The sequence below is a fragment of the Coturnix japonica genome, chromosome 1, assembly GCF_054131305.1.
Source record: "Coturnix japonica strain WE chromosome 1, WE-NBRP24, whole genome shotgun sequence".
Taxonomy (NCBI): Eukaryota; Metazoa; Chordata; class Aves; order Galliformes; family Phasianidae; genus Coturnix; species Coturnix japonica.
The window spans coordinates 160,189,599-160,202,145 of record NC_140663.1 but is presented as its reverse complement, the minus strand read 5'-3'; the positions used below and the strand labels follow the sequence as shown (position 1 = coordinate 160,202,145).

General features: G+C 44.8%; 1 protein-coding gene across 15 annotated transcripts in view; it reads right to left on the bottom strand.

The window, feature by feature from the left end:
- Positions 1-3,063: 3,063 nt before the first annotated feature.
- The window catches only part of FLT3 (fms related receptor tyrosine kinase 3), a 35,039-nt gene continuing 25,555 nt past the window's right edge, over positions 3,064-12,547 (bottom strand). For 6 of the 15 annotated variants that reach the window (XM_085536311.1, XM_085536310.1, XM_085536312.1 and 3 more), the window contains 14 exons: positions 11,515-11,626; positions 9,981-10,249; positions 8,663-8,775; positions 8,435-8,567; positions 8,240-8,344; positions 7,277-7,387; positions 6,162-6,315; positions 5,692-5,822; positions 5,207-5,331; positions 4,708-4,830; positions 4,284-4,395; positions 4,062-4,161; positions 3,823-3,928; positions 3,064-3,421 (listed from right to left, as the gene is read on the bottom strand). In XM_085536311.1, the coding sequence (XP_085392437.1) occupies positions 3,287-3,421; positions 3,823-3,928; positions 4,062-4,161; positions 4,284-4,395; positions 4,708-4,830; positions 5,207-5,331; positions 5,692-5,822; positions 6,162-6,315; positions 7,277-7,387; positions 8,240-8,344; positions 8,435-8,567; positions 8,663-8,775; positions 9,981-10,249; positions 11,515-11,626 (1,829 nt within the window). In that variant the 3' untranslated portion in view covers positions 3,064-3,286. Of the gene's footprint in view, positions 3,422-3,822; positions 3,929-4,061; positions 4,162-4,283; positions 4,396-4,707; positions 4,831-5,206; positions 5,332-5,691; positions 5,823-6,161; positions 6,316-7,276; positions 7,631-8,239; positions 8,345-8,434; positions 8,568-8,662; positions 8,776-9,980; positions 10,250-11,514; positions 11,627-12,547 lie in introns of those variants that run through there. The other 9 variants (XM_015852058.3, XM_085536318.1, XM_085536314.1 and 6 more) reach the window with 8 other exon arrangements.

Here is a 12,547-nt window from a genome sequence, read left to right as displayed (position 1 = left end):
TTCTTGAAATCCCTTTGGTGGCCGAGGAGAGGGAAGGGAAGGAGGAACCGAGGGTTGGTGTGTCCGAGCTGTGGAATTTATGGCTCCCCCTAAGCACAGACATGATAAGGACTTAGAAAACATCTTGGATCTTTTCAAGCCGGCAGCCCCCGAGGCTTTGATGTAGATTACGTTGCAGAATAACCCAATACTTTTATCGTGGGGTTGATACCCGGCTTGTTTAAGCACATGCCTGCAGGAGCGGGCTGGATGCGGAACGCTGCTCTGAGCAGAGCGGTTGCTGGAAAGGAGTGGGGCTGGGGGAGGGGGCACGGAACAGCACGACTCAGCTCGGCACAGCTCTGCCCTTCGGACAGGTGCCATCGGGCCTGAGTTTGGATGGCTGCTGTCATCCCCAGACAAGAAAAAACAGCTCATAGAACGGCCACCGCTGCCCATGTTCGTGCTGCGCCCCGAGGAAGGTGCCCAGTCGTGGCTGCAGTATGATCAGCACGTATCCGCCAGCAACAAGCCCTGCGGCTCTCCTTGGTCCTCGGGCAATACAGAGGCCAATGGCCCCTTCAACCTCATAACCATCTCATTCCCTACATGTTGCTTTGAGATGTGCCCTTTGCAAGGCAGCCCATGGCTGTGTCTCACCACGTGCGGCCCATCTCTCCCCCCAGGGGCTCCATCTCCTCACCCCACAGCAGCCCGGTGCTGCAGGGCTGTGCACTCAGCCCAGGCATCGTGGGGACACTGTTGTTTACAAGGTCGAAGGTTTCAAAGGCATTGACTGCACACCTTCTTGCAGGGCCCTGAGGCTCTGGGGGTGATGTTATGTACAGGTGGCAATAGCTGTTCTGAGGGGGTGGATGGGGCTCCTGCATGGATTGCACAGCTCAGAGGGGTTCCCTCAGCGACTGTCCCAAAAGCCTTCGCCAGGGACAGAACTTCCCATGCCCCCTCCCCACTGCCATCTCTGAGAACTGGGACTGTAAAGAAGGGAGGAGACAGCGCTTCTGCCAGGGACAAACCCATTCCCTCCAAAGCAAACAAAGCCCAGGGCTCTGGCTCCGAGGAGGAGCTGAGTCTGACTGCTCCCCTCACCGCCCATTCACTCCCAGATCCACCCCCAGGAGAGGAGTGAGGCCTCACCCCATGTTCCAGATCACAGAAGTCCCAGGAGCAGGACCCTATCTGGGGCCACACCACCCTCCTCAGACCGCTCCCACCTGGCTGAGCCCGGGGACAATGGGACACTTCAGGCTGTGACAGCTGGTCCTGGTGGCACCCAGGGTTTGGCTCTCTTTCAGATCTCCCATCCCTCTCACACACAGTGGTTTGGCTTCTGTTAGGGAAGCACATCCAGAACCAGGAGAAAGGTCTCCCAGACAGGCAGAGCAGTGTGCCCAAGAGAACCTCATGAGGTTTTGCCAATCCAAGTGCAACATCTTGCACCTGGCTCACAACAACCCTCACTGTTAATACAAAATAGGGGACAAAAGGATAGAGCATAGCCCTGCTGAAAAAGACCTCAGGGTAGTGGTGGATGGCAGTTAGACATGAGCAGCAATGTGCCCTTGCAGCCCGGAAAGCCAACCATATCCTGGTCTGCACGCAATGCAGCATGGCCAGAAGGGTGAGGGAGTGATTCTGTCCCTCTGCTCTGTGCTGGTGAGGCCTCACCTGGAGCACTGCATCCAAATGTGGAGTCCTCAGTACAGGAGAGACATGGGGCTGTTGGAGTGAATCCAGAGGAGGGTCACAAAATGATCCAAGGGATGGAACAGCTCCCTATGATGACAGGCTGAGAGAGATGGGAATGTTCAGCCTGGAGAAGAGAAGGTTCTGGGGAGACCTGAGAGCAGCCTTTTAGTATCTAAAGGGGAGCTGTAAGAAAGAAGGGAATGGAGTCCAGGGGAAATAGTTTCAAACTAAAAGAGGAGAGATTTAGACTGGGAGGAAAACTCTCTAACAAGAATACAAGGAAATAATTTTTTACTATAAGGGTGGTGAGGCAGTGGCACAGGCTGCACAGAGAGGTGGATGTCCCATCCCTGGGGACACTCAAGGTCAGGCTGGACGGGGCTCTGAGCACCCGATGGAGCTGTAGGTGTCCCTGCTCATCACCGGGAGTTGGACTAGATGTCCCTTAAAGGTCACTTCCAGCTCAAACGATTTTATAATCGTGTAGTTTGGTGAGCGCTGCTGGCGACACAGGGCACAGATTTGGCGGAGAACTCATTACGGGAGGGGCTGCCAACTCACTGCACCCAGAGCTCCCCGCACCCCGCCGTGCCGTCGGAGCGATCCCCGAGCAGCGCAGGGCGGTCCCCGAGCTCCCCCTAGTGCCGCCGCCCGCCCCGGTGCGCTCCCGTCGCCGGGGACGGGGGAAGAAACTTCGGGCCACTTCTCAGTGTCAGCCTCTTCATTTCTTTCTATAATAAGGGTAGTGAAGCGCTGGAACAGGTTGCTCAGAGAGGTGGTGGATGCCCCGTCCATGGAGACTCTCAAGGCAAGGTTGGATCGGGACTAGGGAGACCTTATTGAGCTGCGGCGTCCCTGCTCATTGCAAGGGAGTTGGACTAGGCAGCCTTTAAAGGTCCCTTCCAACACTAAGGACTCTATGATTCTATAAACATACAGTTCATAATTGCTGTATTAAAACATGAATTATTTCCAGGCAGTGTTAGTAAAGAGCAGCTCAGTTTACATGACAGCACATTCTATCCAAACACTCATTAGTTTATAACGCTGGAAACTCTATTTGCAGTTGACACTTTGTAAGATATTAAAGAGAGCAAGACTATTAACCAGTATATTCTGACCTTGATTCACTGAGGTACAGACAAATGTATCCCATTAGACACCATGAAAGGCACGTTTACAAATCCCCAAACCTTATCATAACAATAATGTGTATTTTTAGCAGTGTTAACAAAATACTGAGCCTCTGCTTATTGCCCTGGGAATTTGAAGGCAAGTTAAAGAGATGTGCTCTCATCTTAGGCAGCCAAGTTTATGCAGTCAGGCTGGGAGCTGGGTGTTAGATACTGCTTACATAAAACCAGTGAAGACATATCTGGTCACAGAGGGATGGCTAAAAGACAGCTGTACCTGTTTTATTACAGACGTGCTTGTTGAAGTCAAAGAAATGAACTGCTGTGTCTTCTCCTCAAGACAACATGAACTGTCCCATCAGAAATGTGAATAGAGCAGCAGGTGATAACATCTTAGTGGTGATGTGAAGCACTTATGCTACATGGAGTTTAGGAGAATACTGAGATCAAGTCCAGGACCCAGTTCATTTCTCAGCATGAGAGTCTTCATGTTGGAGCAGAGCTGGGTACAGAAGAGATTCCTCATCCTTACTTGTACGTGGGTTAGTTTTGTTGTTGGACTTGGGTGGAGAAACAGTTTTCTCCATGTTCTGGTAAACCTAGAGATTGGAAAGAGGAAACAAAGGATACCTTCTATTAGAATGCATTGTTCTCAAAGAACTGCTTTTCTCGTGCTGAAGCAGGCACTGGTAGGGTGCAGACCTCCTCCTAGAAGAGACATCCCTATACACCATGGGAGAGCCATGCTCAGGTCTGTCACATCTCACTGAATCATAGAATCATTACTGTTGGAAAAGACCTCTAAGATCATATAGTCCAACCATCACCACCATGTCCACTAACTATGTCCTTCGGTGCCACATTTACGTGTTTCTTGAACACCTCAAGGACTCCACTGCTTCCCAGGGCAGCCTGTTCCACCACAAAAAGAGAAAACAGATCATTGTAATCTATAGGGCCCCCCCAAAATAAAGCTTTTCTTCTTCCTGTGTTTACTTACTGCTCCCTCTGCCTCTACCAGCTGACAGGCAAGAGAAGAAACCAGCTGGGAAAATGTGGGTCTTCTTCTGGAGTCCAGTGCCCAGCAGGACTGCATCACATAATAGCTGTGGGAGCAAGGAGATGATAGAAAACATGTGAGCTGTTGGAATCTGGTAAGGGCCTTCATGGAAATGGACCCCCATTTCCATGAAGGCCACTCAGTGCATGATCCGGAGAAGGAAAAACAAGCCCACTTACATGTGTCTTGTGGCATAATAAGGTCGGTCCATTTTAAATCCGCTTTTAATTAGTTTGTAGAAGTTTGCATCAACTTGAATGCCAGGGTAGGGGTTTACACCTGGGAAAATATGGCAGAAAAACTGCACTCAGGACTATGGAGTACACAGAGAGCAGATCCAGCTCAAGTCTGATGAACAGCCAAAGGCAAGCAGTGTTCTTTTGCTACATTACAGAACGCACCCAGAGAGAATATTTCCCACAGCAGTATTCCGTAAGACCAAACATCACTCTTCAAGGTGTACATCCCCTCAAATAAGCTTTCAGGAGCCATCCATTTGACGGGTAAGCGAACCTGTGCAGATGCAGAAAGGAAGGCAGGTCATGCCATGATACAGGCTCACTATGTGCGTTGCTGTAGCTCTCACTGCTTAGCTAGAAACAATTCATGTCTGTTAAGTTAAAAGCTTGACCTCTCTCTGAACTACTACCTTATTTTAGCTAACTGCAAACTAAGAATCTGCATTTCTCAAGGGCAGATAAAGTGAGACTTCTGCACTGTTTATGCAGTTATCTACAGTGTTAAAAAGAATCTGAAAATGTAAGGCTTCCCTTTCTTGGTTCCTTATAATTCTTAAAATATCATGAAAAACATTCATGAACTCACATTGCCCCGGACAATGTAATTGGAATCATTCACGACATCTCTGGCAAGGCCAAAATCACATATTTTCATGACTTTCCCATGGGTCACCAGTATATTGCGGGCAGCGAGGTCTCTGTGAATGCACTAAGAGGGATAGGATGGGTTAACACTGCACCATTCTATATCAGAGGGAAAAATATACCTGGTTTGTGGCTTCACACAGGGCTTGGTGAATTGCTGCCGCTTTCCTCTAAAACTCTCTGCAGGGTGAGCAAGCTGGGCAGTCCCTGGTTTGTCCTGGCTGAGGACAGTGCCAGGGTAGGCAGAAGCGTGTGGTGCAGCCTCTGCTTCTTACTCAGGGCTATGCCTACAAGTGCGGGCCAGTTTTTGGTACAGAGCTGGGGAAGGAGGTTTACTTCAAGTCTGCCACTGTGTGGCTCTCTTCCTCTGTCTGTATTTTAATAGGCTGACGTTTTTGCTATCTTTTCTGTCTAAACAATTTGCTGCCCTTCACCAATACCGATTTGGACTCAAGAAACTCCATTCCTTTGGCAACTTGACAAGCGAAGCATAAAAGGTCTTCAAAAGTGAGCACATTAAAATCCTCTTCTTCATCCATCTGTCTGCTTGCACACTTCATTTCATCTGTAAAAAAATAACCAGAATACGTACTTTCCATAGACTCCCTTACTCCCTGATTAACATTATTGGCTGTTATAGGGGTTTTCACCTCTCCTACCAGAAACAACATTAAGAAGAGCATTCATCTTTTGCATTCTTTGCTCAGACACAAAATATTTTCACACCATGTATAGTATGACCAGAAACATAAGTCTGAGCTATTAAATGTTAAATCCTTCTCCAGCAAAATACATTTCTGACAGGAGGGGAGAGAGACAACAGAGAAGGACCTCTTGTGTTGCTAAGACTAGCCAAGCTAGATCAATAATATAATAAATACAAGAGTAACAGAATTACTAGAGATAAGAGTGATTAATCTTTTACCCTCCTCAGAACAGAGTGCAATCCCATTTGGTCCAGAGGTCATATTTATGTTTTGGCTTATCTGTGTGACTTTGAGTTCATCCTCTCCATACAGATCCATGTTCACACCATATTTCACGTGGGTTCCCTTCCTGGCAAGGGTGATAGATTTTTCATGGTTACGCAGTGGAAAACATGATCTACTAAATGCAAACTGTTTTACAGGGAAATATCATGTTCCATTATGACTAATAAAAACCTGAGCACAGACATGGTTTTCTCAAAACTTAAAGCAGAAACAAGAGATTTCTGGTCCTTTGATAAGTGATAGGAACATTTTAGGCACAATCAAATCTCAGGTCTTTCCAAGGCCTTACTTCTTAAAGGGTGCAGACTCTCAAGAATTCAGTCATTACACCTGTTCACAGTACAGCTAAGAATGCAGCTAAAAAGAGCTTTGCAAAGTATTAAACTATTGCTGAATGTCTTACCTGGAATTTTGGTCTGAACAGATATTGTGATAGAAGCTGAAGTTGTGCTGTTTAAAAATATCAGTCAGAGTCCAGTGAAATTTTTCTCTCTTGCTCCTTAAGTAGTTGAGAAGGTCACCATAGCAACAGTATTCAAAAATCAAGTAGATTGGTCCTGAAATATTTGAAATGTAAACATCTTCTGCTATCTATAGCAGTGTCCCCATTAAGGTCTTAAGGATGTCCCATCTTTCCAGGATTGATTTATTTTAATTATCCCAATCATCTCCCCTACTTAGGTAAATGAACTGTAGACACGGTGGAAATCCCTTTGGAAAGTGTACACAACTGAACTTCCCCTGTGGTCCATCTCTCAAGGTGGACTTCAACTCCTGATGAAGACCGTTTCCCATGCCAACAGCACTGGGGCTGGGGGCACAAGTTATAAAGGTGCGCTAGTTCTCAGCAATAAAATGTGACCCCTGCTAATCATCTTGTTAATGAGTATTATGACTTACGGTCTTTCATTTATCTACAAAGAAAGGAAAAATACATTCAATCCCTGGCCCAGGCAGGCCAAGAGGAAAGCCCTTACAAGACTGCAGGAGCAGAATGAATGATGCTTGGAGTAGCCTCGCATCACCCCTGAAGTCTTACACTGGCTTAGAAGGAATGAATACGAATTTATGGACATTTTAATGCCCATATATTTCTATTACAAGCCGTTTGGATGTGGTGCTCAGGGATATGATTTAGTGGAGGGTTTTTAGAGTTAGGGTACTGGCTAGGCTGCAGTTGGACTTGATGATCAAGGTCTTTTCCAACCTGGGTAATTCTATGATTCTGACATGGACAGGTAAAACCCTGAACTTTCTCCTGAGGGGATCTGTCTTCAGCTCCTGTCTATCCTCTGCTCTTCACTGCTGGATTGGCCACAGCTGGACTCTTGGGACAGCAATATCCTCAGTGATATCACTAGCTACTCATTAACTAATTAGTGATAATATAAGAGATTAAATAAGGCTTGGATTTTTTAATACTGCTGCCAATTATCAGATTTTAATCTTTCTTTTCTGTTCAGGAGCCTTCATTAATCTAATGGTCTTAATTGGTACCTTTCCACAAGAGCAAGTTACCTGACACAGTGCAGGCTCCTAGCAGGTTCACAATATTCTCATGGCTTCCAATGTGAGTCATCATCTTCAGCTCAGACATCAGAGCATCTTTTTCTGAAGTGTCAGACTTTTCTGAGAGAGTAATTACACAGATCTGTAAACCTCCAGCCAAGAAGTATAAATGCAAATGGTTGTGATGCTCTGTCACATTCAAATCTTCATTTTAAAAGAATTGTATTCAGTTAATTTGAGGACATGCTAAAAAAGTATGGCATGGCAGAGCTAAGCAAGTCATAGTGTATTTCAGCAGGACCTTCAGGTTTGCTTTTCAGGAAGTATTCAGTCCTTGTGGCATCAGCGAATTGGAGATAAGAGCTGGAATAATCAAGATAGATTCCCATAAAGACATCAATAAAGCAGTGGATGGAGCAAACAAAGCAGGTGCATGGATGCAAAGAAGGGACAATGGGCTGGGAGACTGTACTGGCTGTGCTGGCCCATTGGTGAGCTCTGTTGGCTGCCAGGGATACTCACTTCTGGACTCTGCTTTTATGGGAGGAGAGAATAGCCAGAGTAAGCAGCAAGAAGAACCTGAAGTTTAAGATTCTTGTCCTATAGGGAAGGATGAAAATAAGTGGTTTTGTGTCCTCAAGAATGGGTTACAGGAAGATTTGCTGGAGGTGTTCTGCAAACAAGCTTGCTCTGATACAGGAGGCAAAGCATATGCAACAGCTCCATTCTTCCCCATACAATACAGATCTTCTCTGCTGTGTTGTACTAAATGCAACATGCTGCAGGAAGAAAGCTCCTCAGCAACACCTTCCAAAGATGAAACATGCTTTTAGAAAGCATTATAGAAAGGTTTAGGAACCAAGCATTTGTGAGGTCTAACTGCTGAAAGTCCATTTAAAGGGATTCCATGCTGCTTCTGCTTTGGAGTCAATAGAATCACTGCTTGCAAAAATCTCCCAGAGTTTATTGTACCTTTTAGCATTTTGACTGCAACCTGCACCGAGTCTCCTGCCTTGCTTATTCCATAAGCTGTAGCATTTACCACTTTCCCAAAAGCCCCAGAGCCGAGAACCTGTCCTACAAGACACAATAGACCCAGTGTTATGAGTAGGTGGTACAGCATGGGCTGCCACTCCAACAGTACAGTTTGCCTTGCAGACTACTCACCAAATTCCAGGTTTTCCCTGGGAAATTCCCATTTAAGGTCATATTCATATTCACGGAAGTCAACGTAGATGTACTCATTATCCAACAGTCCAGTCACCTGAATCATTTGCAACTGGCTTTCATATCTAAATTGCTTGGGAAGGAAAAAAAATGGAGAAAAAGTCTTAGAGAAGAAGAAACAGCGTGGTAAGAACAAAAGAAGGAGCAGGTATTGATGTTCATTTTTACCTTGTTGTATTTATGACAAATGAGTACACACACAAAAGTGATCAACAGGAAGATAAACCCAGCAAAGACATAGAGTGCAGCGTTGTCTGGCAGAGAAGAAACAGTTCCTGCAACTTTAAAAGAGAAATGTTACTACCAGAGACTGTGATTAGGGCACAAGGAGAGCCGGCAGCAGTTCAGCTTTTACTGTTTGCAGCCATTTCACATCTGAGCTTCCTCTGTGCTGGGAGTGAAATGGAGCCACAAGTAGAGCAAGGAGCTGAGCAGGGAGCTGTGGGTAGTTCTGATATCTGCTTTAATTTAAAGAAACATAGTACATGAACCAATGCATCTCAGGGTGCTGGTATCTTCCATGGGCTGGACTTTGTGAGTATAAGCAAAAGTAAGAAATTCCTTTTCTAGTCTTCCCTCCTCCCTCCTTGCACCTTCCTCCAGCCAGCATCAGTGGATGGACTGCACAAAAACTGCTTCACAAATTATTCTGCTGCTCAGAAAGAAACTCCCTTACCTAGCCAAGGTCATACAAATAAGCACTGTAGAGTGAGTAAGTGCTACATGAGGTCTGCCTTCACATTATGGTAGTTTATAAGAGAACAAGGATTAGGCTTACTTCCTACTGCCATTTCAACAGAAATGCTCAACTTCTACCAGTGGTCACAGCTTATGTCAGCTGTGATCAAAAGCAGCAAACAACTTGCTTGTCCACAACAAAGGAAATCTTTGTGCTGAGAATACCTGGGTGCTTCAAAACATTCCTCAGATGCCAGAGCATGCTTCCTGGGACTGAAATATTTTGCCCTATGGGATGTGCATGGAGTAACAAATGTTAAGTGGATGGACAAATAATCATGTTGATTTCCTTGGTCAATAAGGGAGCAATCTTGCAAGGGATCTACATGAAGAGAGATGGCACAGCAGATCCCAAACCAGGGATCTGTTCCTCATGTGCCTCCTCCAGGACAGGAGCACAAGCCAGCAGCTGCCACCAGCTACCAGCGTGGCTTCAGCTCTTCCCAAAGCTGATGGTCCAGTTTCAAGGTGGAGGTTACTAAGAGGAAATAAAGAAAGCAGATTCCAACAGTGTCATGATTCCATCCTGCACTTCTGATTCTTGTAGGATTTCTGCTCTTTTTAATGGAGGGGGTCTATGCTTTGGGATTAGAGAAGAGACATCTGTCTCCCTTTCGCCCACCACTCCCCATACTGCATACACACAGTGCTTGTGTTTTCCCCCTTAGTGCTGTTACAGAACAGTCATTTAGCCTGATAAAAAATATCACAGGTGCTACCATGACACTAAAACACTCAGTTCTGGTACCTGACATATTAATGAAGCTCTTTCTGCAGCTGGAGCCAACCAAATTGCTTGCACAGCATTCAACAGAGAACGTTCTTGCTGTCTCCTTTACATCTAGAATACTGCTCGAAATCCATGACCCCAGGGATCTCCTTTCTGGCAAGAAGTTCTGGATCCCTTCCTGGATTTCTTCAGTACAGCTGGAAAACAAAGGAGTCCAGTTCTGATTTTTGGCTTGCACGCACATTTCCCAGGGGAGAAGCTGGGATGTTTCAAAACAAGTCTTACATCTGCACTGAAAAGGAGGAATATAAGGACAGATGAATTGCTTTATTATTTTTATTTTTATATTTTTGTCACTGCTAGAGAAAGGTTTTCAGTGCCATGTGTTTGTGATAAATGTGGCAAGGTAGGCAGGAGATTAAACGGGTCCTCTGCTTCCACACTGGGTTCACACTCTCCTTCTGTTCCTATTGCTTGTGCTTTTACTTTGCCACTTGAGCTGCTACTAAAACAGCCAGTACAGCATGAACTCAAAGCAAAAGTTCTGACTCCTTCCATTCAGGAGATGCAATTTCAGCCACAAGTTTCTCTCACTCAAGGCCTAAAATGGAGAACATCCATTCTACACAAATGGCTTATTTAAGATACAACATGTAGAAATACAGAACCTTATACCTGAGTGAAAGGATAGTCTCCACTTATTACTTTTCTGTCATTCACCAACTCACTGCTTAACTTCCTGTCCACATAAAAAAATAGGTGAGTTAATAAAGCTCAGCATATAGGATTATTTTCTGCTTGTGGAAGTTCTCAAGAAAAGAAAAAACCACAGCACTTTCTTTTTCCAGAAAGCTGTTTTAAGGGGAATCTGAAACTCTCTAGCTGGATGTTTTCTTTCTTCTTCAGTTTCTACACAAACAGATTGATGTTCAGAAGCCTTTGCAGAGATATGGATGAGAAAGTTGTCTACGTAATTCTTTCTTATCTATTTGAAATGCTCAGAGTTTTACACATAATCTTCCAAAAGATGATTTGACCTGGTGCTTTTCTACAACTGTGGAATTATTGGTTTTTGGCACATCCAAAATAAAAGCTACAGAATTCATTAAACAGCTCAATGCTGTCTCAGCTTCTCATGAAATTTTAGGGCCTGACTCATTGCCCTGAATAAATAGAGGAAATGGAAACACTCTCACTGACTTTACTGGAAACACTCACACTGACTTTAGTGGCTACAGGTCATTGCAACAGCTGTATTAACCAAAGCTTAACCAATTAATCAAACCCTTACTAACTAGCACATTCTTTGAATGCCCCCCAGCTTTGACTGTAGATATGTGTTTGAGGAGATGGGGGGATTTATTTCAGTATGAAGAGTCTGGGATACATATCCTTACAGATTTTATTCAGTGCCAACAACAACACTGATAATTCTCCCAAGTTTTGGTGACCGTGATTCCCCTGGAGTGGGCCACAATATCTCATTTTCTTCATTTATGAATCACTCAGATATACTCTTTGCAACTAATTGAAAAGAGGGAGAACTATTTACTTGGATGAGTTCAGGTCAGGACAGTTCCTCCAAACCCAGGATGAGGCCGGATAGCTGTCAGCAATGCAGTAGATCTGCTTGAACAACAACTGCATTGTTACTTCAGGTTTTCCTGCAACCAGATGACACAAGACAACTGTCAATGGTCTGGTAACTAAAAACTTCATGTGATAAAACTACATCTGCTGAGACCCCAATCTGCTTCTGTGGCTGCAAAATAGTCCACTTGGATGACATCATGGGAGCTCGCTGCAGCCCTCAGCTCTTCCCTTTCCTCTAGCCCCTTCGCCTTGGTGCTGTGGGCAAGGGCAGTAGCCACTTCTCTACATGTGCACAGCCAGACCAAAACAACAGCAGAGCCAAAACTGGAAATCTTAACTTCTTCTTTTCTTACTAAGAACAAGCATTCAGCCCCAGCATTGCCCTGGCAGCCCACTTCTGGTTCTCTGGCTCTGACAAAATGTGCATGAAGTTGGCTGCTCTGCAGTTTTCCAGTATGGAGCAGTGGTTGAAGCTACAACCAAGGCTCAGAATAGAGATAACCATGTACACCAACCAAGACTGTGCACGCATTTCAGCTGCAGGCAGGTATGTCTGAGGTGCTTCAGCCTTCATGAACCTCTCTAACTCACAAATGTCTTCAGTAAAACAAAACAAAACAAAAAGAAAGACATAAACTAACCACAAAAAGCTACCACCTAATGAGTGTTTCTGGCGCTCTCCAGGAGTCATGTATGTTCTGTCTCTGTAGGGTTAAAATACAGCCACTGTATTTCAAAGGGTTCCTAGGTTTTGTGGTTTTCTTTAGAAATGTTATTCTTTTTTTATTTTTTTTTTTATTTTTTATTTTTAGTATATGACTAATTTCTCTTATTTTGTCCCTTCTGTTGACAGTAAACTAAGCGGAGAAGAAGAGAATAACTTCCTTCTCTGATTTGATTAGTGGACTCTTGGTATTTACCATTTCATTTCCACAGCTTTATTACTAAAAATGGAAGAAAACAAAGCAAAATCATGATTCTCTTCACACTGA